General features: G+C 44.1%; 2 protein-coding genes across 2 annotated transcripts in view; both read right to left on the bottom strand.

Moving 5' to 3' along the window:
• Positions 1-6462: 6462 nt before the first annotated feature.
• On the bottom strand, positions 6463-13503 carry LOC106724064 (leucine-rich repeat-containing protein 37B-like). Its single transcript, XM_014529968.1, has 4 exons — positions 13443-13503; positions 12729-12827; positions 7976-8013; positions 6463-7087 (listed from the first exon to the last, which is right to left on the bottom strand). The coding sequence occupies exons 1-4, from the start codon at positions 13482-13484 to the stop codon at positions 6985-6987; spliced, it is 282 nt and encodes a 93-aa protein (XP_014385454.1). The 5' UTR covers positions 13485-13503; the 3' UTR covers positions 6463-6984.
• Positions 13504-13506: 3 nt separating this feature from the next.
• The window catches only part of LOC102247196 (leucine-rich repeat-containing protein 37A), a 23202-nt gene continuing 11748 nt past the window's right edge, over positions 13507-24960 (bottom strand). The window contains exons 4-9 of the mRNA XM_005858385.2: positions 22680-22751; positions 21397-21477; positions 20085-20156; positions 19404-19478; positions 16479-16594; positions 13507-13817 (exon numbers count right to left, since the gene is read on the bottom strand). Coding sequence (XP_005858447.1) covers positions 13507-13817; positions 16479-16594; positions 19404-19478; positions 20085-20156; positions 21397-21477; positions 22680-22751 — 727 coding nt within the window. The remainder of the gene's footprint in view (positions 13818-16478; positions 16595-19403; positions 19479-20084; positions 20157-21396; positions 21478-22679; positions 22752-24960) is intronic.

Below are 24960 nucleotides of genomic sequence, written 5' to 3'. Positions count from 1 at the left end.
AATATTATTCAGTGCCCCCACTTGCTACAATATGAACTTGGAGGACACTATGCTATGTGAAGAAAGTCAAAGACAGAAAGGCAAATACCGTATGATCCCATTTGTATAAGGTGTCAGAGTGGTCAAATTCACAGGATAGAAAGTAGAGTGGTGGTTGCCAGGGGTTGGAGAGCAGCCATGGGTAGAGTTTCAGTTTTGTAAGATGAAAAAGTTCTGGAGATGGATGGTGGTGATCATTGCACAACACTGTGAATATACTTAATGTCACAGACCTGTAAACTATAAAATTGTTAGGATGGGCTCGGTCAGTGTGGCTCAGTGTTGAAAGTCTATGAATCAGGAGGTCACAGTTCCCCAGTCAGGGCACATGCCTGAATTGTGGGCTCAGTCCTCACTAGGGTGTGTACAGGAGGCAGCTGATCACTGATTCTCTCTTCACTGATGTTTCTATCTCTCCCTCTCCATTGGTGTCTGAAATCAATAAAAATATAGTTTTTTAAAAGGGTTAAGATGGTCAATTTTATGGTATGGGCATTTTTTTTTAAATATATTTTATTGATTTTTTACAGAGAGGAAGGGAGAGAGATAGAGGGAGGTCACAGTTCAATGCCCAGTCAGGGCACATGCCTGGATTGTGGGCTCAATCCACACTAGGGTGTGTGCAGGAGGCAGCTGATCACCGATTCTCTCTTCATTGATGTTTCTATCTCTCCCTCTCCTTTGCTCTCTGAAATCAATAAAAATATAGTTTTTAAAAGGGTTAAGATGGTCAAGTTTATGGCTTGGGCATTTTACCAAAATTTTTTAAATAAGAAAAATGCAAAGAGTACAGAAGTCACTCTTCCACTTCTGTCCAACAGCCATCCAATTTCTTCACCCAAAACACCTAACATCACCAGTCTTTGTGTATCTTTCCAGAGTCTATGTATATACACGCAAATCCATATGAAGATATAGACAGGTTCATATGGGGAGGAACTAAAGCCTAATACACTGTGATACAGGGGTTCAGTGAGACAGACTTGAGACCCTTTGAGCTCGTATATTAACAAATGATGCCCTTATAATGGTTGTGGACTTGATTCCAGGCTCCAAGTCTTGCTCCGTATAATATCAGCCATGCTAACAACCTATAGATTTTTGTGGGCACAAAATTCCTTGAACCCAGCATGTAAAGAAGACACATGTGTCAATATAGTGTTTGGTTGTTTGGGGGGGAAACTTCCAATCAGAATAACAGAGCCCTGGCCAGAGTGGCTCTGTGGCTTGTATGTTCTCCCGTACACCACAAGGTTGTCAGTTGGATTCCTGGTCAGGGCACACACCTGGGTTGCAGGCTCAATCCCCGGCAATCGATGTTTTGGTCTCATATCGATGTTTCTCTCTCCTTCTTTCCCTTCTCTCTCACATTTTAAAAATATCTTTTAAAGAATTTAAAAGAACAAAACAATTTACTCAATCCCCACGTTTCCATAGAAGGGGATTAAGCCAGACTTAGTTGGACCATGTGTCCCATGGCTACAGGTCCTGTGGAGAGGGAGCCTGCATGGAATGCATCACGCTTATAGGGAAGGTGAGGCAGGGACATCTATACCACCACCATGAAAGCTGTTGGAGGAAAGAAATGATCTCATTGGAAAAGGGGACTATTTTTCCATTACTTGCTGGTACCTGCTGAGCTAGCGATCTGGTGAGCTACTGAAAGGGGACAGGAAATGAGTCTCCAGGACGATCCCATTTGTTGTTCCTCACTTGGGCAGGCACCAAGAGAACAGCATCAGCAAACCAATTAACCACATAGGAACTGGAGGCCCTTACACTCTGCCTAGAACCCCACCTAACCATTTCAGATAAGAATTCCAAATTGTCCCTATTCATTTACCCTTTATTCTTATTGAAAATCTCATCCTCATTAGACAATCCTTGTCATGTAGCTTCTGTGCCATGTTTGGCTTCTATGTGACATTGAGAAGTCTAAACGTATCCCTTAGCCAAAGTGGCTGCTTTTTCCAGCAAAAGCCCTCCTAGAAACGGACACATAAATATGAATTCTGCATTTCCCCTGCTTTCTCCTGCCACAAAACATACTGGGCTGTTTCCCAGTCCCACTGCTCCACTGGGGGACACTGTGCTATTGTCCTGTGTGTAGTTGGTACCATTCTGCATCTCATATTGCTAAGCCACCAGCATTTATCTGTGGTCATTTAGGTCAATTATTAAATCTTGTTCACTCAGAATTTCTTTTACTTAAACAGGCATTTAAGTCTCACTGAATTAATGTGATTTAGTAATGACCCTCCTCTCTTTGTGTGTTGTTAGGGTCTCAGCCACCACTTCAGCAGTTTCCTTGCAGGTGGGAAAGGCCTCTACCAGGGTGTCTACCATGGTAAGCAGATACCTGGTCTTTTTGTGGGGAGGCATATGGGTGAAGTCTACCTGCCAGTGCTGCCCTGGGAGGTGTCCCCTCATTTGATGGGTGGGAAAGTTGAGGCGCATTCCTCCCTGGGGTGAGACAGCCGCACACGTGGGACAGGAGAAGCAGGCACTCGTGATCACCTCTCGCAGTGTGGGCGAGGTGAAGAGGGTTAGGCCAGGGGTGGGCAAACTTTTTGACTCGAGGCCCACAATGGGTTCTTAAACTGGACCGGAGGGCCGGAACAAAAGCATGGATGGAGTGTTTGTGTGAACTAATAAAAATTCAAAGTAAACATCATTACAAAAAAGGGTACGGTTTTTTTTTTTTTTAGTTTTATTCATTTCAAACAGGACGGATCCGGCCCGCGGGCCGTAGTTTGCCCACGGCTGGACTAGACCATTTATGGGATCTCTTTGAGATTTTACCCAAAGGTAGGGAAAGAACACCATTGCAGCTTTTATTATTCTTTTCATTATTATAAGTTGAAACAGTGGTCCAATGTGCAAAGACCAGTGGATCTGTTGGGCAATGGCCCCTGCTTGGACCCAAGGAAGGGCGATTTTGTTATTTATAAAGATCCATCCCTCAGGACCGGGAGAGCCTCCCCGCTGCAGGAGTTTATTTTTCTCATCTTCTGTATATTGAGGGGTAATGGAGGGAAGGGAAAGGAACAGGACTGGGGCTGGGGACCCTCTACCCTGAGTTAAGCCTTTGGCCACCGCGTCTGCTTGGGCGTTTCCCCGTGTAACCAGCGAGGAGTCAGTCTGATGGCTTCGGCAGTGCATGATGGCTACCTGGGAGGGAAGCTGTAAGGCATCAAGTAAGCGTGTTATGAGTCTAGTGTTGATAATAGGTGAGCCTTTAGTAGAGAGAAAGCCCCTCTCCCTCCAAATTATCGCGTGACAATGGGCTATCAGAAAGGAATACTTGGAGTCTGTATATATGTTTACCCTCTTCCCTTTGGCCAGATGTAGGGTGCCGGTCAGTGCGATGAGCTTGGCCTTTTGAGAGGTGGTACCCTCTGGGAGTCGGGCCGCCTCCAGGGTCCGCTGGGGTATTACTACCACACAGGAGGCTTTCCGACGTCCCTGGGGGTCCAGGCACGAGCTACCATCCACAAACAGAGTAAGGTCAGGATTGGAGAGAGGAGAATCTGGGAGTCCTGCCCGAGGTGAGTGAGGGCCTCAACGACCTCGGGGCAGGAATGCGTTGAGGCAGGTTGGGTGGAGGCAGTGGGAAGGAGAGTGGCTGGGATTAGGGCTGGGGACTGGGTCAGGGAGATGTCAGGATTCTCGAGGAACAGGAGATGGAGTTCCTGCATGCAAGAGGGGCAAGGAGAGATAAGGATCGGTGGGACAGGAGATCCTGTAGTCTGTGGGTGGAGAAGACCTGTAAGGGTTGTTGGAGGCAGAATTTTGGGGCCTCCTTGGTGAGAGCGGCAGCTGCAGCCAGAGCCCGGAAGCAAGGCTGCCATCCCTGGACCATGGGGTCAAGCTGTCTAGACAGGTAGGCTACGGGGGTGATGGCTGGCCCTAGGGGCTGGGTGAGGACCCCAATAGCCATTCCCTGTCTTTCATCAGTAAATAGTTGGAACAGCTTAGAGGTGTCCAGGAGAGAAAGGGTGGGGGATGCCAGAAGGGCATTCCGGAGCTTAGAGAAAGCCTGACAAACCAGGGAGGGTGAGGAGCGGGGGCCCGCTGGTGTTTCTTTAGCAGCCTGGTATAGGGGCTTAGCTAGGAGAGCAAAGTTTGGGACCCAATGGCAGAAGAATCCTACCAGTCCCAAAAAGGATAAGATCTGCTCTGAAGAAGTGGGAGGCTGTAGGTCTCGTATTGCCTGTGCTCGGTCAACTGTCAGTCCTCAGGAATTGGGCATCAGACAGATCCCCAAGTAAGTGACGGTGGGGGCCGACAGTTGCGCCTTGGCTGGGGATACACGGTATCCCTTGTCTCCTAGAAAGTTGAGGAGACTAGATGTATGCCTCTGAGACATGTCCAGGGAGGAGCTGCAGAGGAGGAGACCATCCACATACTGGAGAAGAGTGCTGGGTTCTTACAAGCATTGTTGGAGTTATCTGGCTAGGGCCTGGCCAAACAGGTGAGGACTGTCTCTGAACCCCTGGGGCAGGACTGTCCAGGTGAGATGGTGGGATGCCTGCTCGTCTGGGTCCTCCCAAGTAAATGCAAACAGATGGAAAGAGTCTGGGTCCAGAGGGGTAGTAAAGAGGGCATCCTTGAGGTCGAGGACAGAAAAGTGGATGGTACTGAACTGGATGCGTGAAAGGAGAGTGTAAGGATGGGGACCACCGCTTCGTTGATCAGCCGGAGGTCCTGAACCAGCTGGTAGGTCCCATCTGTCTTCCTAACTGGGAGGATGGGGGTGTTGCAGGGAGAGTCGATAGGTATGAGGAGACCCTGCCCCAAAAGCTGAGTAATGAGGGTTTTGAGCCCTCGGCGGTGAGTTAGGGAGATAGGAAACTGGGGACGGGAGGGAAACGAGGTGGGGTCCTTAAGCCTGATCTTGACCGAGGCATGGAGTCTAGCAACCACCAGGGTAGAAGTATCCCACACTTTTGGGTGGAGAAGGGACACAGGCAGTGGGGGATCGACATCCTCGTGAAGGGAGGGGGCCAGGAGCAGAAGAAACAGGGAGGCTGAAGGGCTCCAAGTGAGCTGCAGAGTGGCCCCTAGTTTGGTGAGGATATCTCGTCCTAAAAGGGGCACAGGGCATGAAGGCATGACTAAGAACAAGTGGGTTATAGGGCTATCATCGAGGAGACAGGGAAGGGGTCTGGTGGCCAGCGGGCAGGTGGATTTCCCATCACTACTCATGACCGAGATCATGGAAGGAAAAAGGGGCCCTGAAAAGGAGGGCAGGACAGAGAAGGTAGCCCCCATATCAACCCGGAAGGAGACCGGCTTACCTGCTACGTTTAGTGTTACCCTGGGCTCGGCGAGGGTGATGGGGGTCGTTGAGTCCGGGCACCTTTAGTCTTCAGCCAGTCCCAGCATGGCCAGTGGCGGGTCATGACCTGGAAGGGCGGCTCCTCAATGCTGAGACGCAGAGGGCCCGTCACTTTTCCAGGGTCAGTCACGTTTCCAGTGGCCGCTTTGACTGCACGCCAGGCAGGACTTGGTTGGAGCCTGGGGCCAGGGGCACTGCTTTGCCCAGTGGCCTTCATTTCCACATTTGAAGTATTCTCCGGGTGGCGTTCGTCCTCTCATTGCACCCCCACTGCGCATAGCCCCCTTGGGACAATGCATGGCTGCTGTCGGCCACAGGGCCGCAACCAGGGCTTGGGTTTGCAGGTCTACCTTCTGTCAAAAGCAGGCCTCCAGATCTGACTCTGCCTGCTCCTCACAGGCATTAAAGACCTTAAAGGCCATGTTCACTAGATCTCAGACTGGGGTCTGAGGGCCATCCTCAGCCTTTTTTAACTTTTTCCGAATATCTGGGGCTGACTGCAAGTTGAAGTGGGTGGCTAAAACTGTCCCTCCAGCCAGGGACCCAGGGTCCAGATGAGTATACAAGGTCAGCGCCTCAGTCAGCCTATTAAGGAAGACTGCGGGGTTCTCATCTGGTCCCTGAGTGATTTCTCTGTTTGTCATAATTAACTACCTTGTGGGAGACAGCCTGTAGGCTGGCCATCAGGCATTGGAGCATCTGGTCTCGGCATCGGCATCGGCGCCCATTTTGCCCTTCGGGGGTACCTAGTTGATACGCCCAGCCCGGATCCTGGCGAGGAATGGCCTGGGTCCCCACTGGCATATTGGCATCTGTAAGGTGAACCTGATCTGCATGGTTCATTGCTGCCCCCAAGACTCTCTCCCTTTCATCTGACATTAGGATGGGAGAAAGAATGAATGGCATGAATGTCATGCCAGGTGAGGTCATAGCCCAAGAGCGGTATCGGAATTCCTTGATGAACAAGGTGGGGTTGGTGGAAAAGGACCCCAACCGCTTCTCAATCTGGGAGAGATCCGACAGAGAGAAGAGAACATGGACTCAGTCTACTCCCTCAGATGCCACAACCTCCGAGAGGGGACAGAAGAGAGGAGGGGCCTGCAAACGTGTGTGTTTGCTGACTGGGGAAGCAGGGAGGGGTGGGGGAGGGGGAGTCGCCTGGCGACTTGAGCTCCCGGCTCCTGCAACAGTGGCCACAGCAGTGTCCTGGGAGTGGGGCGGAGGAGGGGGAAGGTCAGCAGGTAGGGGAGAAGGTGTTGCCGGAGGGAGGTTGGGTAGAGAAGGGGGAGGAGAGGGTGCGGACAGTGAGGCGGAAGGAGCTTTGGGGAAAGGGCCTGGGTAGGGAGGCGGACGAGTCGGAGGGTAGGAAAGATTTTGGGGGGGGTTCAGATAAGGCGGAAAGTGGAGGAGTATCGGTAAGCAGAGTAGGGAGCAAAGGCACTTTTTTAATACAGCTGTTCAATGAGGGGCGGGGGGCATGAGCTTTGGGAGTTTCCACCGCGAGCGGGTCCCTCACGGGTTCCAGGAAGTAGTCTGTGTCGCCATCTGTCTGGTACTCTGTCCTGTTAGGAATTCCAGGGCAGGTCCATTATCTGTGTCACCATCTACCTGGTGCTCTGGCCTGTTACGGATTCCAGGAAGGGCCCAGTATCTGCGTCAGCATCTGCCTTGCGGTGGCCTGCATCAGCTCCTGGGCTTCCCTCCGACCTAACAACACCAACAGTTAGAGATTCATGCCATTCTCCATGTCTCTCACACATAAAGTTGTGGTCTTATTCGGACTAATTGGGTACCTGGGTCCATATTTCCGAGCAAAATCACCACAGACCTGGGACCTTTAAAAAGATTCCTTGCATGCTGGGCTTCCAATTCTCTGTGACTGTTTAAAATGCCCCTGCAGCCAAAACCGGTTTGGCTCAGTAGATAGAGCGTCGGCCTGCGGACTGAAAGGTCCCAGGTTCGATTCAGGTCAAAGGCATGTACCTTGGTTGCGGGATATCCCCAGTAGGAGATGTGCAGGAGGCAGCTGATCGATGTTTCTCTCTCATCGATGTTTCTAACTCTCTATCTCTCTCCCTTCCTCTCCGTAAAAAATCAATAAAATATATTAAAAAAATAAAATAAAATAAAATAAAATGCCCCTGCAATGTCTCTGGGAGACCTATATATGTGGCTTCGCATGGGATATAGGCAGGATTTTCAGTGTTGCTTACTGCATTTTTAAGCATGGGCAGCAGAAATTCAGCACTCTTTTGGGGTCACCAACCCTGCACCCAGCCCCTCTCTTTGGCCTGAGCACGCCTACCAACTCTACCATGGTAATGACAGAATGGCACACATTGCTTATAAAGTGAGACATCCCTCAGATGCTTGGTGGTTTTCAGATATGCATACCCTTGATGACCTGTGTAGTTTCACGAGTGTCCTTACAGTGAACACAAAAGTTTAAATCTCTTGTCTTTCATGATTTTGTGGGGTTTTCTGACTCAAGTGAATAATGAGCCATTTTCCGCGGTCCCCTCTGGCCGCTTACAGGAAGAGGAAGTTCCTCTCCTTATGAAATTCTACTTTAAAAATCACCAGACCCATATTTACCTTGAGCTTCCTCTTTTGTATACCTTCCTCTGACAAATCTATTTTGGAAGAAAACAACATCATGATTATTCATCACAATGACCACTCTCTCTAAAGCTTTATTCCTTCTAAGTGAAATGGTAACTTTTTTGAGGACAGAAACTCTGCCTAGTCCTTTGACTCTTCCATAGTCTTAACTTAGGACCTTGCATGCAGTTGGCAATGCATTTTATTGGCTGTTTCAGATCACATTCAGCAGATAATTCCTGATAAAAACTCTTAGAAGTAGAAAAGAAAATGAAAGTGCCTACCAGAAACCTACACAGCAGGTTTGTTTTAGGTCAAGAACAAGAGTAGAATGCCTGTTATTACTGATATTATTCATCATTGTTGAGGAGGTCCTAATTAATTTAATAGAAAAAATGAAGTACTGGAAGGAAAGAGACAAAACATATTTGCACGTGAGATATTGCACAACCTAAAAAGCCCAAGAGCATAGATTAAAATTTTATTCAGTAAGATGGCTAAATCAAGACATGCAAATCTCAATACCACAAATAACTAATTAAAAAATGAATGAAAGAGTCCATTTACAATATCAATAAAATGTATAAAAAAATAAGCTTGACAAAACATGTGTAAGACCCATTAAAATTCTTCTGAAGGACTTTAGAAAGAATACACAAAGTGAGATACCATGTTTCTAGATGGTAGTAAAGATGCCAATTCTCGTCATAGCTGGTTTGGCTCAGTGGACAGAGCGTTGGCCTGCAGACTGAAGGGTCCCAGGTTTGATTCCAGTCAAGGGCATGTACTGTGGTTGCGGGCACATTCCCAGTGGGGGGTGTGCAGGAGGCAGCTGATCAATGTTTCTCTCTTATCGATGTTTCTGACACTCTCTGTTCCTCTCCCTTCCTCTCTGTAAAAAATCAATAAAATACATTTTTTTTAAAAAGATGCCAATTCTCCTTAAATTAATCTACAAATGCAATGTAATCCTATTCAAATTCCAAGATAATTTTTTAAAAAAAACTGTCCAACTGACATTTGGTAAAGAAAATATGCAATGAAATGTATGAAAAAGATCAAAAAGTAGAAGTTTAAATTCCAAAAAGGAATTTAAAATGGAACTGGAATTATATAGTGACACAGGCCCTAGCCAGTTTGGCTCAGTGGATAGAACGTTAGCCTGTAGACTGAAGCGTCCTGGGTTCCATTCTGGTCAAGGGCACATACTCGGGTTGCAGGCTCCATTCCTATCAGGGGACATGAAAGAGGCAGCTGATCAATGATTCTCTCATCATTGATGTTTCTATCTTTCTCTCCCGCTCCCCTTTTCTCAGTAATCAATGTGTGTGTGTGTGTGTGTGTGTGTGTGTGTGTGTATATCTATAATAATAAAAGGGTAATATGCTAATTAGACCAGAAGTCCTTCTGGGCGTCATTCCGAATGTCCTGGACAAAGCCGGGGCCAGAGGAAAGCCTGGGTCCCAGGTGCCAGAGCGAAGCCTGTGCCGGCAGCCGGGGGAAGGAAGGCCTACTCTTGCACGAATTTTCGTGCATCAGGCCTCTAATATATATATATATAGTGACTAGAGGTCCGGTGCACAAAAATTTGTGCACTCGCGGTGGGTCCCTCAGCCCGGCCTGTGCCCTCTCAAAGTCTGGGACCCCTCAGAGGATGACCACCTGATGGCTTAGGCCCGCTCCTGGGGGATTTGGGCCTAAGCTGGCAATCAGACATCCATCTGACAGCCCGGGAGCCCTCGGGGGATGTCCACTTGCCAGCGGGGAGCAGGCCTAAGCTGCAGTTGGACATCGTTAGCGCTGCTGAGGAGGCGGGAGATGCTCCCACCACCACCACTGTACTGGCAGCCATCAGCAGGCTTGTGGCTGAGCAGAGCTCCCCCTGTGGGAGTGCACTGACCACCAGGGGGCAGCTCCTGCATTGAGCGTCTGCCCCCTGGTGGTCAGTGTGTGTCATATTGACCAGTCATTCCCAGTCGTTCTGCTGTTATGGTCAGTTTGCATATTACCCTTTTATTATATAGGATAGAGGCCAGGTGCATGGGTGGGGGCGGGGTGGTTTGCCCTGAAGTGTGTCCCGGATCAGGGTGGGGGTCCCCATTGGGGTGCCTGGCCAGCCTGGGAGAGGGGATGATTGATGTTTACAGGCTGGTCAAGACCCCCCCCACACACAGTGGGGACTCTCACCCCATGGAGGTTTGGCCAGCCTGGGTGAGGGGCTGAGGACCGTTTTCAGGCTGGCCAAGCCCCCCTGGCGACGGAAGCTCCCAGCTTCTCCTTTTTTTATTTTTATTCTGAGGTTTATTTACCTTCTATAATTGAAACTTTGTAGCCTTGAGGGGAGCTCAGAGCCAGCCAGGGCGGGCGGGAGGGAAGCTTGGCTTCCTCCATTGCCAGGGGCAACCCTAGCCTCCTGCTCGCTCCAGCTACGTGGCCACAGCTGGCTGAAAGCAGGTATCTGGGGTTTATTTATCTTCTATAAATGAAACTTTGTTCCTTTGAGTGGAGCTCAGAGAAGGCCGTGGCAGGCGCTAAGCTTGGCTTTCTCCATCATTGGGGCAACCAAGCCTCCTGCTCGCTCCAGCTCCGTGGCTGCCGGCTGTCATCTTGGTTTGGTTAATATGCATATAGTCACTTTGATTGGCTGGTGGGCATGGCTTAAGGTGTAGCAAAGGTATGGTCAATTTGCATGTCTGTCTTTTATTAGATTGGATACTGCTACTGGTACAAAAAAAGATAACTGGGTCACAGCAGAGAGTCCACAAAAAAGAAGATTTCAGATCAGTGAAGAAATAATGTGATATTCAATAAAACATTTTAAGACAATTGGATCTTCATGTAGGGCAGAAGTTCTCAACCTGTGGGTCGCAACCCCTTTGGGTGTTGAATGACCGTTTCACCGGAGTCGCCTAAGACCATTGGAAAACACCTATATAATTGCATGTTGTTTTTGTGATTAATCACTATGCTTTAATTATGTTCAATTTGTAACAATGAAAATACATCCTGCATATCAGATATTTACATTACCATTCATACAGTAGTATAATTACAGTTATGAAGTAGCAATGAAAATAATTTTATGGTTGGGGGTCACCACAACATGAGGAACTGTATTAAAGGGTCGCGGCATTTGGAAGGTTGAGAACCACTGATGTAGCGTGTATGTAGGTTCAGCACCCTGAACTTATAGAAGGGTAAATAGTTTTTTTTTTTCAATTTGAAAAAACAAAACAAGAAATGTTATAAAAAGAACTAGAAGAAAATATCAGACTACCTTCATACTGTGAGGTGACAAAGGCCTTGCTAACAACATCCACACCCCATAAACTATGAGAAGATCGGCAGATATGGTGACAGACTGTCTACACACAGCCTACCCTTCACAGCCCTTGCCCTCTTCCACCCTAGATTGTCCTCTTCCTGTTGATTTATGGAACTCTTTTTATATTAAATAATTTAATCCTAGTGGCTTTCATTGAATTTCAATGTTTCAAATATTCCCCAGTGTTCTTTCTATTGTTGTCAATCCTCACCTAAGGATGTTTTTCTCATTATTTTTCAGAGAGAGTGGAAGGGAGGGGGCAGGAGGGAAGAAAGAGAGAAATAGGAATGTAAGAGAAACACATCAACTGGTTGCCTCCTGCATGGCAGGTGCCCTGCAACCCAGGTACCCGCCCTTGTCCTGGAATCAACCTGTGACCCTTCTGTGCTTGGACTGCTGCTCTAACTACTGCGAAACAGCGGCCATGGCCTGGGTTTTTGTCTTTAAGGAGACAGAACAGTGGAGTAGGAAGCACAGACTTCGCAGTCAGGCAAAACAGGGTCCTGCTTTTGCCTTTGCCACTGGGAACTTAAGTCCATCTCCATCTATGGGAGAAGGTGGTACTATCTTCCTCACAGGAATGTGGGGATTGAATCACTCATTATGTATATGGAAACATCTTCATCCTGTGCTTGGCATCCACCAGTGCTAAGTTTGCTAATGGTGTCACAGACAAGGTGGTCAAATCTATCAAAGTTTCTGCCTGTGTTATCAGGCTCAAAAAGCTATTTTCCACCACCAGATTATAAATATATTGCTTTTATTTTCTTCTAGTACTTATACAGAATCTATTTTTTTTACAATTATGTAAATATGTTTGTTTAAGATGAGAAGTATAGACCTGCTATTATTTCCCCCTCAAATAGTAAGGTAGCTTTTCTATTCCCATTTTTTCATTTTCTTCCACTGATTAGAATATTAAAAGGTGACATTTCAAAAGTCTTAGGAACACATAGGTCTGAAGCCACTTGGTCTATACACATCTCTGCTCTGCTCCATGATGTGTTCACCTAGGTATTTCTCTCTTGGGGAAGAACATTTTAAAAAACTGTTTACCATATTTTTAAGTTCTCAAGGGAGGGGAATGCCTTACTATTGCCCTAAAAAAAATGGTGACACAGTTCACAAAAGGAATAGGAACAGCATGGCTGGAAGACTCAGGGTAAGCTTCATGAAGAAAGATGAACCTGAGCTGGCTTTTGGGAGATTCACAGGACTTCCCCAGGGAGAGCAAAATAAGGGAAATTTACATGAGCAAAGGCATAATAAAAAAAAGAATAAAGCATATCTCAGTGCTCATGATTAAAGAAGGGTATCAAGTAGGAGTAGCTGGGACAGGGGCTTTGATTTTCAGGTTGTGGGTTCTGAACCTCCTCTAAAGATGGAATATATATTGGAAATCTGAATTAACTATTGTCTTACCGTAATGAGACAGAAAAGTACAATAAAAAATGTTGTTACTGCAATCACAGGTGCTACCATGATCATTTTGTTTTTATATCCTGGAACTTCTTTTCTGAGCTAGAAGAGGAAGAAGAAGGAGAAGAAGGAGGCGGAGGAGGAGGAGGAGCAGGAGAGGGTAAAGGAAAACCGGGAGGGGGAAGAGGAGAGGGAAGAGGAGAGGGAGAAGGGGGATGGGGCAAGAAAGAAGTGTGGGGAGGAGTGGGAGGAGGGACAGGAGGAGGAGGAGGAGGAGGAGAAAACAACAACATTAAAAAAAAAGTCGCAGATATGGAAAGCATAAAAACGAACTATTCTCAAGCTTATTCTAATGAATTGCTAACTATTCTTGACTACTACTCTAAAACCCCACCCTTCCACATGGTTCTTAAGGAACATGCCAAATCTTATAGGCTCTTAAAGAACATATCAAATCTAATGTGTTATGTAATCTGAAAGTTAGCATTTTCTTGTACAATTTGTTTATATTGGAAGTTAGGTCCTCTTCTCATCTATCCTAGGAACAGTGGCACAAATCTATAAATGAGCAAAGTGGAAGTTCACTGTCTAAGCCAAAGTCACATGATGAATACACGATTCAGACGAGGTGCCCCTGGTCTTCCTACCTGGGTACTTTCATGGCATGTCCTAAACTGACTATAAGTCCAGGTCAGGTGTTTCAGGACCTGTCCTCACCTCATTAGACACCTTCTCTTCCTGCTCCCTGAGGGTTTGCATCCTCTCATCTTCCCATTGTTCCTCAGGTGTTTTTCAAATGATTCAGGGGCATATCTGCATCGTGTACATTTGAAAGAGGGAGTTTAATGAATGGTAATAAAGTTGATTCTATATCTTCTAGATTTCCCTCCAAGAAATAAGGCAATTGGTAATTTAGTGCACTATTAACATCACTTTTATCATTAAAGTCTAGCTGCTCACTCATAAGGGATGAGGAAGTGTCGCTATTTTTGATAGAGGATGCCCTCTCTGGCTCAATGGTCAGCTGAGTGCTGGTGTTCTGCCGGCCCTGTAATGTGTTCATTAGCGGTCCTTCTATTATGAGTTCTTCATCTGTCAAAAAAGAAGAAATCACATTTGATATTGAAAGACTCACAGGACAGCTATTTGTCAGACCAGAGCCTACATCCCAGTCCAATATGTAGGGAATCAGCAAATATTTGAGTGCCATTTGGAGAGGAGAAATATAAACCCCAACTTACATCTATGATTGTTGACAAAACAAAAGGAGAAACTGTCTCTTTTTTTAAAGTGGTTATTTACTTAGAACATTCCATAGCATGACATATGGTGACTATATTTAGGATTATTCCATTGGTCCCCAAGGGCCAATTGCTGGTTACTGGAGAAAAGCCAAGGCCAGAAAACCCAATCAGTTAGACTCTCTACAGATCTACTGTGACTCCTCACATTCACGCACCCCATCCTGTCCTGCTTCAGATGCAGAGGGAGCCTGAGGCTTCCTCTCTCCACTCTTTAGGATGCTTGTGTTCTTGCTACCATCACAGATGACCAGGATTAACACCCACTGCTAACACGTCCTCATCTGGACACACCCTTCTCCACTAACCTAGTGATTCCTTACTTGTGCCCTGCCTCCACATATGCCAGCTCCATAACAGATGGCTGTATACAGAAAAAAAAACAATATGTCTACCTTCGCTCTGTGCTTAAGATTTAGGCAGGCACTCGGAAAGTACGTTAAGAGACTTGCCAGGTTGTGTACCACTGTGGAATCTTCTCTCTATATATAAAAGCCTAAGCAACCATCACAACCGAACAGACAACCGAACAGACAACCGGACAGGCTGTGTGGGGCAACTAGGCCGGCAGGGGGTTAGTGAGGGGCGACCAAGCGACTGAGCAGCAGGCTGCGTGGGGCAACCAGGCCCACGGGGAGCAGTTGTAGGCGACCAGACCGGCAAGGGGGACAGTAAGTGGCGTCCAGGCTGGCAGAGGGGCAGTTAGGGGCGACAAGGCTCGCTGGGGAAGGGCAGTTGGAGGCAACTAGGCCGGCAGGAGGGGCAGTTGGGGGTGACTCGGCCAGGGTGGGGGGGGCAGTTTGGGCTGATCAGGCAGGCAGGTGAGCAGTTAGGAGCCAGTGATCCCATATTGTGAGTCAGACATCCTGCAAGGGGTCATCAGGCAGGCAGGAGAGCAGTTAGGAGCCAGTGATCCCATATTGTGAGTCAGACATCCCCCAAGGGGTCCCGGATTGGAGAGGGAGCAGGCTGGGCTGAAGGGATCCCCCCGATGCAGGAATTTCATGCACTGAGCCTCTAGTGTTCAATAAATCTATGAAATAATATTTGGGGTCCTAAAATACAGAAAGCGAGAAACAACTTTTGTCAGTTGCCGACTTTGCTATCATTTCATGTCATTTCTTATATTTTCAGCTGTACTTGGGAACCATCCAAAGCTTCTGACTGTGTGAAGGTCAAGTGCACCATTGTGCAGCTGGTACACAAGAATTTTCAGAAGAATTAAAAGTATTGCTGGTGGTGATAAGGGTCAGAGAAGGAGGTAACGTCCTGGGAAAGAGGAGCATGGGCTTACGGAGAGCCCAAAACTGGGAGCTGGAGACCTGGGCTCTAGGTGACAGCTCTTAGCCCTTTCTGGTCTTGTTTTTATTCAACTGTAAAAGAAGATTACAATGCCTATTCTGCCCACTGCTGGGACAGAAGGGAATAATATAATTGGTCAAATCATTGTTTTGAAAAATAAGCTACACTGACTTCATGTAAGTAGCACAGCAGTATTATTTCTGATGTGCCCCAGGTCACGATGGAAACCTGTATTTAAGCTATCTGGGCATGAAAGCACATTTGGGAAGTTATCAAGTAGCTGCCAATAAACCTAATGTGTAGAAAAATACTTAAAAGCACACGACTGTTTGGTGGATAGAAAACCTTGTGCTTCAGAGCAAGTTCAGAGTTGCACAGTCTAAAAAGAAAGAGCCCTCCCATGCCTTAAAAGGGCTGGGTAGCAGCTTCTGGTGATGAATCCGAAAACTCTCAGGTTCCAAATAAAACTTACATAAAACAGCATCATTTGTACTCTTTTCATAAACTTGCAAAAACAAACAAAATAAAAATGTCTACACTGCAAAGGGTAATTGAAACCTGATGCATACAAAAGAGTTTACAAACTGTGACACACTAATGAACAAGTTCTCATTTGGAAGTAAAGCACCCAGCAGACAGCACAACACACACGATGTGGCCATTAATGGAAATACCTTTCCCTTCATCTGACTTTTAGCAAGGAGTAGTTCTTAAAATTTTAGAGTTGAACTCTGATTAAATGAATAGAAATAATACGGTTACTTTATTTGTTTAAAAATGTATCGTCATTGATTACAAATATAAAAAATTTATACTAATAAAAGGGTAATATGCTAATCAGACCGGACATCTTCCAGACAAAGCCACAATGGGAGGGGCTGAGGCAGAGGCAGTTAGGAGTAATCAGGCCAGCAGGGGAGGGCAGTTAGGGGTGATCAGGAAGGCAGGTAGAATGGGTAGGAGCAATCGGGCAGGCAGGCACTTGATCAGTTAGGAGCCAGTGGTTCCGGATTGCGAGAGGGATGTCCCGGATTGGAGAGGGTGCAGACCAAGCTAAGGGACCCCCTGCCTGTGCACAATTTTGTGCACAGGGCCTCCAGTGAAAACATAAAATAAAAAAAAAGTCTATCATTGGGCAATTCAGACTCACCACAAGGTATGCTGGTCACACATTCAGTCTCACAATGCAGTTTGACTGTCTTGGCAACAGCCTCAATATCATTTTTAAATTGGCAGAGGCAGCAGGCCAAATGGTTAGGTAAGATACTATAAATGGAAACATACAGAATTATATTAGTGACAAAGGAGTTACTTGGAAAATAGTTTTTTAAAAACTTAAACATACACCTACTGTATGACCCAGCCATTCTACTTTCAGGTATTTACCAAGAGAAATAGAAATATATTTCCATAAACAGACTTGTACATAAATATTCATAATAGCTTTATTTGTAAGTCAAAAATTGGAATTCAAATAGCCATCAGTGTTGAAAATACTGATATATCCATTATTAATGGAATACTATTCAGCAATAAAAATGAATTATTGATATGCAAAACAACATGGACTAATCCTGTATAATAAAAGGCTACTATGCAAATCGACCAAATGACCTAACGACTGGTCACTATGATGCACACTGACCACCAGGGGGTAGACGCTAAACACAGAAGCTGCCCCCTGGTGGTCAGTGCACTGGCACAGGGGGAGCGCCTCTCAGCCAGAAGCTGGGCTCAGGGCTGGTGAGTGCAATGGTGGTGGCTGGAGCCTCTCCTGCATCCACGGCAGTGCTAAGGATGTCTGAGTGCTGGCTTAGGCCCGCTTCCTACAGGGAACCATCAGTTGGGCTTCCCCCGAGAGCTGGGCTGAGAGACCCCACTACAGTGCACAAATTTCGTGCATGAGGCCTCTAGTCTTAAAATAATCATCTGAGTAAAGGAAGCCAGTAAGAGAGAGTAGATACTATATGATTTTATTTATATAAAATTCTAGAAAATGCAAACTAATATATAGCAACACAAAGCAGATCAATGGTTGCACGGAAATTGGGGAGGACAAGGAGGAGTGGGAAGAAAAAAATATAAAAGGGACATGATACAGCTTTTTCAGGTTATAGACAGTTTGATTTTGATGATGGCTTTGTGGTGTACAGGAGGCAACCAATCAACCAATTGATGTGTCTCTCTCACATTGATGTTTCTCTCTCTCTCTCTCTCTCTCTCTCTCTCTCTCTACCTTTCTCTCTCTCTCTCTCCCTCTCTCTCTCTCTTCCCTCCACCCCCACTCTCTGGCTCCCTCCCATCATCACTAAAAATCAATGGGAAAAATATCTCCTGTTGAGTATTAAAAAAAAACAAAAAACAGCCCAGCCTGCCGGTGTAGCTTAGAGGTTGAGCATCGAACTATGAACCAAGAGGTCACAATTGGATTCCTGGTCAGGTCAAAGGCCCGGGTGCAGGCTCAATCCCCAGTAGGAGACGTGCAGGAAGCAGCTGATCAATGATTCTCTCATCATTGAGATTTTTCTCTATCCCGCTCCCTCTGCCTCTCCCTCTCTGAAATAAAAAATATATTTTTAAAAATTTTCTGGTCTTCATAGATACATTTAATAGAAGACACAACCTTGAAGAAGATATTTAGTAAACACATATCTGACAGAAAGGACTTTATATAAAACACTCTTAAAATTCAATAGTAAGATAAATATCCAATGAAAATGAATTTGAACAGACACCCCATTGAAAAATATATTTTCACATAGACATTCCACACCATCAGCTATTAGAGAAATGCAAATTAAAACCACACTGCAATACAAATGCATTCCTACTAGAAAGGCTAATTTAAAAAAAAAACAGAAATATAAAGCACAGGTGAAAATGTGGAGCAATTGCAACTCTCATCTACTGCTGGTGGGAAGGCGAGATGGTACAACCACTTTAGAACACAGTTTAGCAGTTTCTTCTTTACTAGTTAGATATGCACTCAGCATATGATGCAGCAATCCCACCCTTAGGTATTTTACCCCAAAGCAATGAAAACATATGTTCACACAAAAACCTGCATGTGAGTATTTTTAGCATCTTTAATTCATAATAGCCAAAAAACTAGAAACAGCTCAAATATCCATTACCTGATTACTGCAGAAACAAACTGGTAACACACAATTGGAATACTATGCAACAATAAAAAAGAAATGTACTACTGATAGATGCAACAACATAGATGGATCTCAAAAGGATCATGCTACATGAAGGAAGCCAAACATAAAAAGCTACACTCGCCCTAACCGGTTTGGCTCAGTGGATAGAGCGTCAGCCTGCGGACTGAAGGGTCCCAGGTTCGATTCCGGTCAGGGGCATGTGCCTTGGTTGCGGGCACATCCCCAGTCGGGGGTGTGCGGGAGGCAGCTGATCGATGTTTCTCTCTCGTCGATGTTTCTAACTCTCTGTCCCTCTCCCTTCCTCTCTGTAAAAAAATCAATAAAATATATTTTTTTTAAAAAAGCTACACTCTACATCAAGCATGTCAATCTCGCAGCCCACGGCCACATGCCTCATTTATTTGGCCCATGTTAGCCTTTGAGTTTGACACACTTGCTCTCATGATTTCATTTATAAGACACTCTGTAAAAGGCAGGACTATAACAATAAAAAATCAGACTGGTGCTTGCCAGGGGCTGGAGGTGGGAGGAGTAACTGACTGCAAAGAAATATGAGGGGCCCTGTGGAGATGATAAAAGTGTTCTGGATCTCTAATGTGATGGTGGTACATTTATCAAAACTACACATTTATCAAAACTCACTAAACTGTACGCTTATTCTCTCTCATCATTGATGTTTCTATCTCTCTCTCCTTCTCCCTTCCTCTCTGAAATCAATAAAGAAATATACTTTAAAAAAAAGAAATATGAGGGGCCCTGTGGGTATGATAAAAGTGTTCTGGATCTCTGTACGCTTTAAAAGCGAGAATTATTTTAAATACAAATTATACCTCAATAAACCTGACTTAAGAAAATAAAAAAGCAAACCCAAAAGAACTAAATGAAAATAAATATAAGAAAAATCAACTTACAGTTTCTCTAACTCAGGAGCTGTCATGAGAATGTTATCAAGTGTTGTAAATGTCACTTGTGTTGTTCCCATGTCTCTGAAGGAGAAAGACCAAACATGCATGATATGAACCCAAAGACAAAAATTCTATTCTTGAAAAGACACTTAACAACATCCGTTTACTTAAATTCTGGCTTCTCTGTCAAGCCAGCTCCATAATTCAAGGTGCTTTAGTTTACTTTCCATACATAATCATTTTAGAGAGCTCTTCTTGAAGAAATTTAAATGTATTGCATCATCAAATTAATGTATTTTCATCATCAAATTAATGACTTTGGTGAACAGTACAATGTGTTATTTTGTTTTTGTGTTACCATCATCCTACTTCTCATTCTCTGTTCCAACCACTATGTGATCACTCTTTTAAAAAAAGCACAGAATGTACAACTTATTCCTGTTTTCTTTCTGAGATCCATGGTATTTCTACATGCATCTACATGTCTGAATGTGTTCTTCAACACTGCTCCCTTCCTCTGCCTTGTATAGTCTTTATCATTTTTCTGTGCCAATAAATCATTTTCAATAACCCAGTTAAAATTTAAATTATGAGTTTGTTTGTCAAAATGCAAAATTGTTCATCTTGAACAAAAGTAAGAAAGAACAGAAATCATCTCATGAGCCATGAAATTGTTGCAATACTTACAAATATTTCAACGCTGGCAAATTAAAAAGATATGGATCTTGAACAGTCATTAGAGGATTATGATGGAGAATTCTGAAAAATGCAATAGAATTAAAATTGCCTGCATTTTTAATAACTGCCATGAAAGTTTATATTCATTTTGTTGGTTCACAACGTGAAGGTTGAAAAAAATCATTTTCTGTCTATTCCCAGAGGTCACCCTTAGACTCTGTAAAGCATTCTCTTGTTGTTGTTATCTCACCCGAAGATATTTTTTCCACTTCTTTTTTTAGAGAGAGTGAGAGAGAGAGAGACAAAAAAAAAAAAACCACATCGATGTGAGAGAGACACATCGGTTGGTTGCCTCCACCACATGACCCAATGAGGGCCAGGGATAGAACCTACAACTCAGCTATGTGCCCTTGACCAGGTATCGAACCCACAATCCCTTGTTGTATGGGCCAATGCTCCAACCACTGTATAACACAGGCAAGGGCTATAAAGGATTCTTTTTTGGGAACTACCCAAGTCTCTGAATGATAAAGTGGAGAAGAGAAAGTAAAAAAAAAAAAAAGAGGAAAGAAGTGGATAGCAAAGAAAAATATACTGAAGAACCTTTCAGATTGAAAACCCTGTTAGTGACTATGCTGACAGGAAGCTCCTGCTCTACAGGAAATACCATTTCTGATGTCCTCATAATTCAAGGTGCTTTTTTTTCATCTCCAGAAATTTTTAAAAATCCAGTGTAAACCACCTAGTTAAAGAGAAAAATAGACCTAATTCCTTGCTTTTGGAGCCACAAATGGAATAGATGTAAGAGGAACTGGTGAAAGCCATGCTCCTATCACATACTCCCATGTGTATTCTTGCATCACAGGCTTTCTTATAATGTATGTAATCACCTATTTACTTGTCAATTTCTTGACTATTAGTGCCTGATATTTACTAGGAATTTAATGGATGTTTGTTTAAAAAATAAATATTTTGATTACATATCAATCAAATAAATTTCTTAATTGACACAAACTTTTATTCCCAGTGCTGAAATAAATTTTCCTCTCAATTCAGTATTACCACCCTCCCCCCTCAATTCTTGAAAACAAAGAAGCCCATGCCAAAGGTCAGTTCTGGGAAAGCAGAGCATGGCATATGTCAGTTAGACAAGTCTCTTGGACTCTTTGTACCTTAGTTTCCTCATTTAAAAAAAAAAAAAAAGAATGGCTCTTAAGCCATTCTTCTCGAGTTCAAACTGAGCTTATACCCAGCCAACCAATCACTGTATGAAGTTTTTACACATAGCTTTTTACATGTGTTCATCTTCTATTTCACTTACAACTTGTGTAACAGCTGCATTCCATGCCCGGTCTGAAATGTTCCAAAGTTCACTTTTGTAATTAAATTGCAACCAAGATTTCTATTAAAAAAAGACAAGAGCAAAAGAAGAGAAAAAAATTCTTTCAGATCACTTATCCTTTAGCAGAGATTCTAATTTATCCTATCTAATAAAGATGGAATATGCTAATTGACCCTCACACTGTCGCAAAGATGGTGGCACCCACAGCCAATAAGGAGGGAATATGTGAATTGCCTGCCCCACCCTCAAAGATAGTGGTGCCCACAGCCAATAAGGAGGGAATATGCTAATTGACTGACCCACCCTCAAATATGGCAGCACCCACAGCCACAAGATGGTGGCACCCAGGCCCCTGAGCCCTGCTGGGGTGGCAGGCATGCGGCAAGGCCGGGCCCGCCCCCAGGCAGGCCCAGGTGCTTCGTGTGCCTGCCTCAGGAGACCCCCAGTCCCCTCAGCCACCCATGGTCGGCCCGAGATGTAGGAAAGCCTCAGATGGTGGCTGCCCAGCCACCCAGGGCCACCCGAGGCTCAGGTAACCAGGGCCAGCCGAGGCTTGTGCTGCTGGCAGTGGCAGCAGCAGAGGTGTGATGGGGGAATCACCTTCCCCTGATCATCAGGTCGCCTCCTGCCCCTGAGGGCTCCCAGACTGTGAGAGGGGGCAGGCCAGGCTGAGGGACCTTCCTCCAGTGCATGAATTTTCCATGCACCAGGCCTCTAGTATATGATAAAACAACCTCAATACTCCCTCTATACACTAAAATTCTTACTATGGGAGATATTTGCTTATGGTTTATGCTTTCATGTTTATACATGTGGTGCATTAGATACAAAAAATGCTTGTATTGAACTGATCTATATTTCTCTGAAATAAGGTTACACAACCTCAACACTATTGACATTTTGGGCTAGATAATTCTTTATTATGGGGAACTGTCCTTTGCCTTGAACAATAATTCTGGCCTCTGCCACTAGATGCCAGTAGCAAATCTACAGTTCTGACAACTACAACTCTCTTTGGCTATTGCCAAGTGTCACCTGGTGCAAAATCACCCCGGTTGAGAACCACTGCAATAGAATGGTTCATTCTAAATGTGACAGAATTCTCACACTAATGTATGCTAGAGACCATTAGAATTTGCTATGTAACTTTAGTAACTTTCTACTAATAAAATTTTAATCTTCCTTCAAAACAAATAACAAAGAGGTTTACAATTATGTTTTATAAAATTTCTAAACACAACGAAGTTATATTTATAACTTACATATATTTTAAAAGAGGTAATGATTCAAATGCATTCTTTTCAATAAATTCTATTTTATTGCAGGACAAGTCCCTAGAAAAAGTAAAAGAAAAATAGTGCTTCAATTATTATTAGGTATCTAATTAGTAGCAATAACTGATAGAGGATAGAATAATATTGAATACTTCAGTTTAGTCTAAACTCTAAACCTTAGGAATTGTGATTTCAACCATCCAGTCCTTTTACGCTGCCCTCACCTCTCTTAAGGGTATCACCTACAGGATCTTCATAAATACAACACACAACTATAGATCTTGATAGATTTTGAAGGTAATTTTTCCTGAGAGCAGAAGAATTGGTTAGAGGACCATTTGTGTTCTCATAAAATTTAGATTATGAGCTCAAAGTTTATATCTTCGTGTATATTTATAAATTTCTAACATTAAAAGAAATAGTCTCACATCTACACACCTTCCTGGTTTACTTCTGTTTTTCTAGGCAAATTCAACACAGACACCAGAAGTGGTTCTCAAATACCAGAAGAAATAAAAGATGCCTTTTCACATAACTTAAGAGGACGTGACTACTCTAAATAACACAGAACTTTAAACTAATCCAGAACTTTGAACTAATGATACTTTCTATTATACTAATAGATTATATTAATAGAAGTTCATTTTTTTATTTTACATTGCTTTAATAACTTTTAATTTAATTGATTCCATTGTACAGAGGTGGGGTGACAGAAAACAACGTGGTGCTGGATTTTTATTTGAAAACACCGTCTCTTGTCTATAATTGTCTTATTTCCATTGATTCCACTTTAGTCCCTCACTTTTCTTACTTTTCTCCTCATTTTTCTAACTGTCTTCTGACTGGTGTTTCTATCTATAATCTCCCCTTTGCTAAACCATCCTGCACACAGTCACCAGATTAACACTCCAGAAGTGGTTCTCAAATACCAGCCAGGATCACTTGGGAACTTATTGAAGATGGAAATTCTCAATCTGACTCTGATTGACTGAATTAGTGACTGTGGGTGCAGCTTGAGTTCGAACAAGCCCTCCAAGTGACTCTGTTGTAGGCTAAAGTTTCTCTTCATGCAATGCCGTGATAACGTAGTACTTGGCATTCAAAGTACTAGAAGATCTGGCTCTAATCTCCTCTTCCCCCTATGTGTACTCTACAGCTACTCAAGGTATATTTTCCCAGGCTCCTTTTTCAAGCTTATTCTACTCAAGATGTCTGTCCATTGATCCACAAGAGCCCTTCAAGGTCGTGTTCAAACAGCATTGCTCTACTGACATCTTTGCTGATCCAACATAAAGTCTTTTTTCCCTCTGCTGTGACCAAAACCAATTTATATATTCATTTCTTACAAAATTTTAATAGAGTTATTTTTGCATCCTATCTCCTCTGAGTATAAACTCCTTAAAGTATGGACTGGGGCTTGCTCATCAGCATTGTCTACTGACATGCGAACAGGTGCAAACTGAAATATTTACCAAATAAACAAATAGCTGGGAAGTAGAGAGAAAAATGATTTTTAAAAGAAATGTAGTTTTATTATTTCATGGCTCCCTCTTGTGTGCCACTGCAGCACATAGTCTTCCATTTAGTAATTGTGCTCTATGGTTTGAGTTGCTATGTTTAATTTCCCTATGAGAGCATGAATTATCAGAAGGGTAGGAACCCTGACGTACCAATCTTGTGCCTATAGTTCTAGGTACAGTGCTTGGCATGTTCTTTTTTAGCTTTCTTATTGATTGGCATTTTTTAATGGATGGGAATACTTTATGCTAGCATGAAATAGTTAGCTTACAAAGTATTTCACAGTAGAACTAATGAATGACCTAACCCAGTGGTCGGCAAACTCATTAATCAACAGAGCCAAATATCAACAGTACTTCTTCAAAATAGACTCACCAGGCCGAAAATCGACATCTGTGCATGGGCCACGAAGTTTCAATCGCACTGCACGCGTGCACCCGCACGTGGTATTTTGTGGCAGAGCCAAACTCAAGGGGCCAAAGGCCCGCATGTGGATCTCGAGCCGCAGTTTGCCGACCATGGACCTAACCTATTGAGCAGTTATTTCATTTTATTTCCTCCAAACTGTATGGAAGGTTTGAAAGCGAGATATCAAACAGACCAATATAAAATTGGATGTCCCGCTGAAGCTTGAAAGTTAATAATACAAATGACTATTTTTCGTGTCATGTGAGGCTCTTTATACCTACTTGCCTGAAGCCTTCCATATTTGCAGAAAGAATCCATTTGCTAAATAGCATCATTAATTAGC

This window comes from Myotis brandtii, unplaced genomic scaffold, assembly GCF_000412655.1.
Source record: "Myotis brandtii unplaced genomic scaffold, ASM41265v1 scaffold1170, whole genome shotgun sequence".
Taxonomy (NCBI): domain Eukaryota; kingdom Metazoa; phylum Chordata; class Mammalia; order Chiroptera; family Vespertilionidae; genus Myotis; species Myotis brandtii.
The sequence above is the reverse complement of the archived record's forward strand: the minus strand, read 5'-3'. Positions and strand labels throughout refer to the sequence as shown.

Coding starts and splice junctions, on each gene's coding strand:
- LOC106724064 (XM_014529968.1), bottom strand. CDS start 13,484: ATGCAAACCCTCAGGGAGCAGGAAGAGAAGGTGTCTAATGAG. Junction 12,828..13,442: donor AAGAGAAGGTGTCTAATGAG/GTGAGGACAGGT, acceptor TTCCTCTTCTAG/CTCAGAAAAGAAGTTCCAGG. Junction 7,088..7,975: donor TACAAAAGAGGAAGCTCAAG/GTAAATATGGGT, acceptor TGGTGTTGTTAG/GTCGGAGGGAAGCCCAGGAG.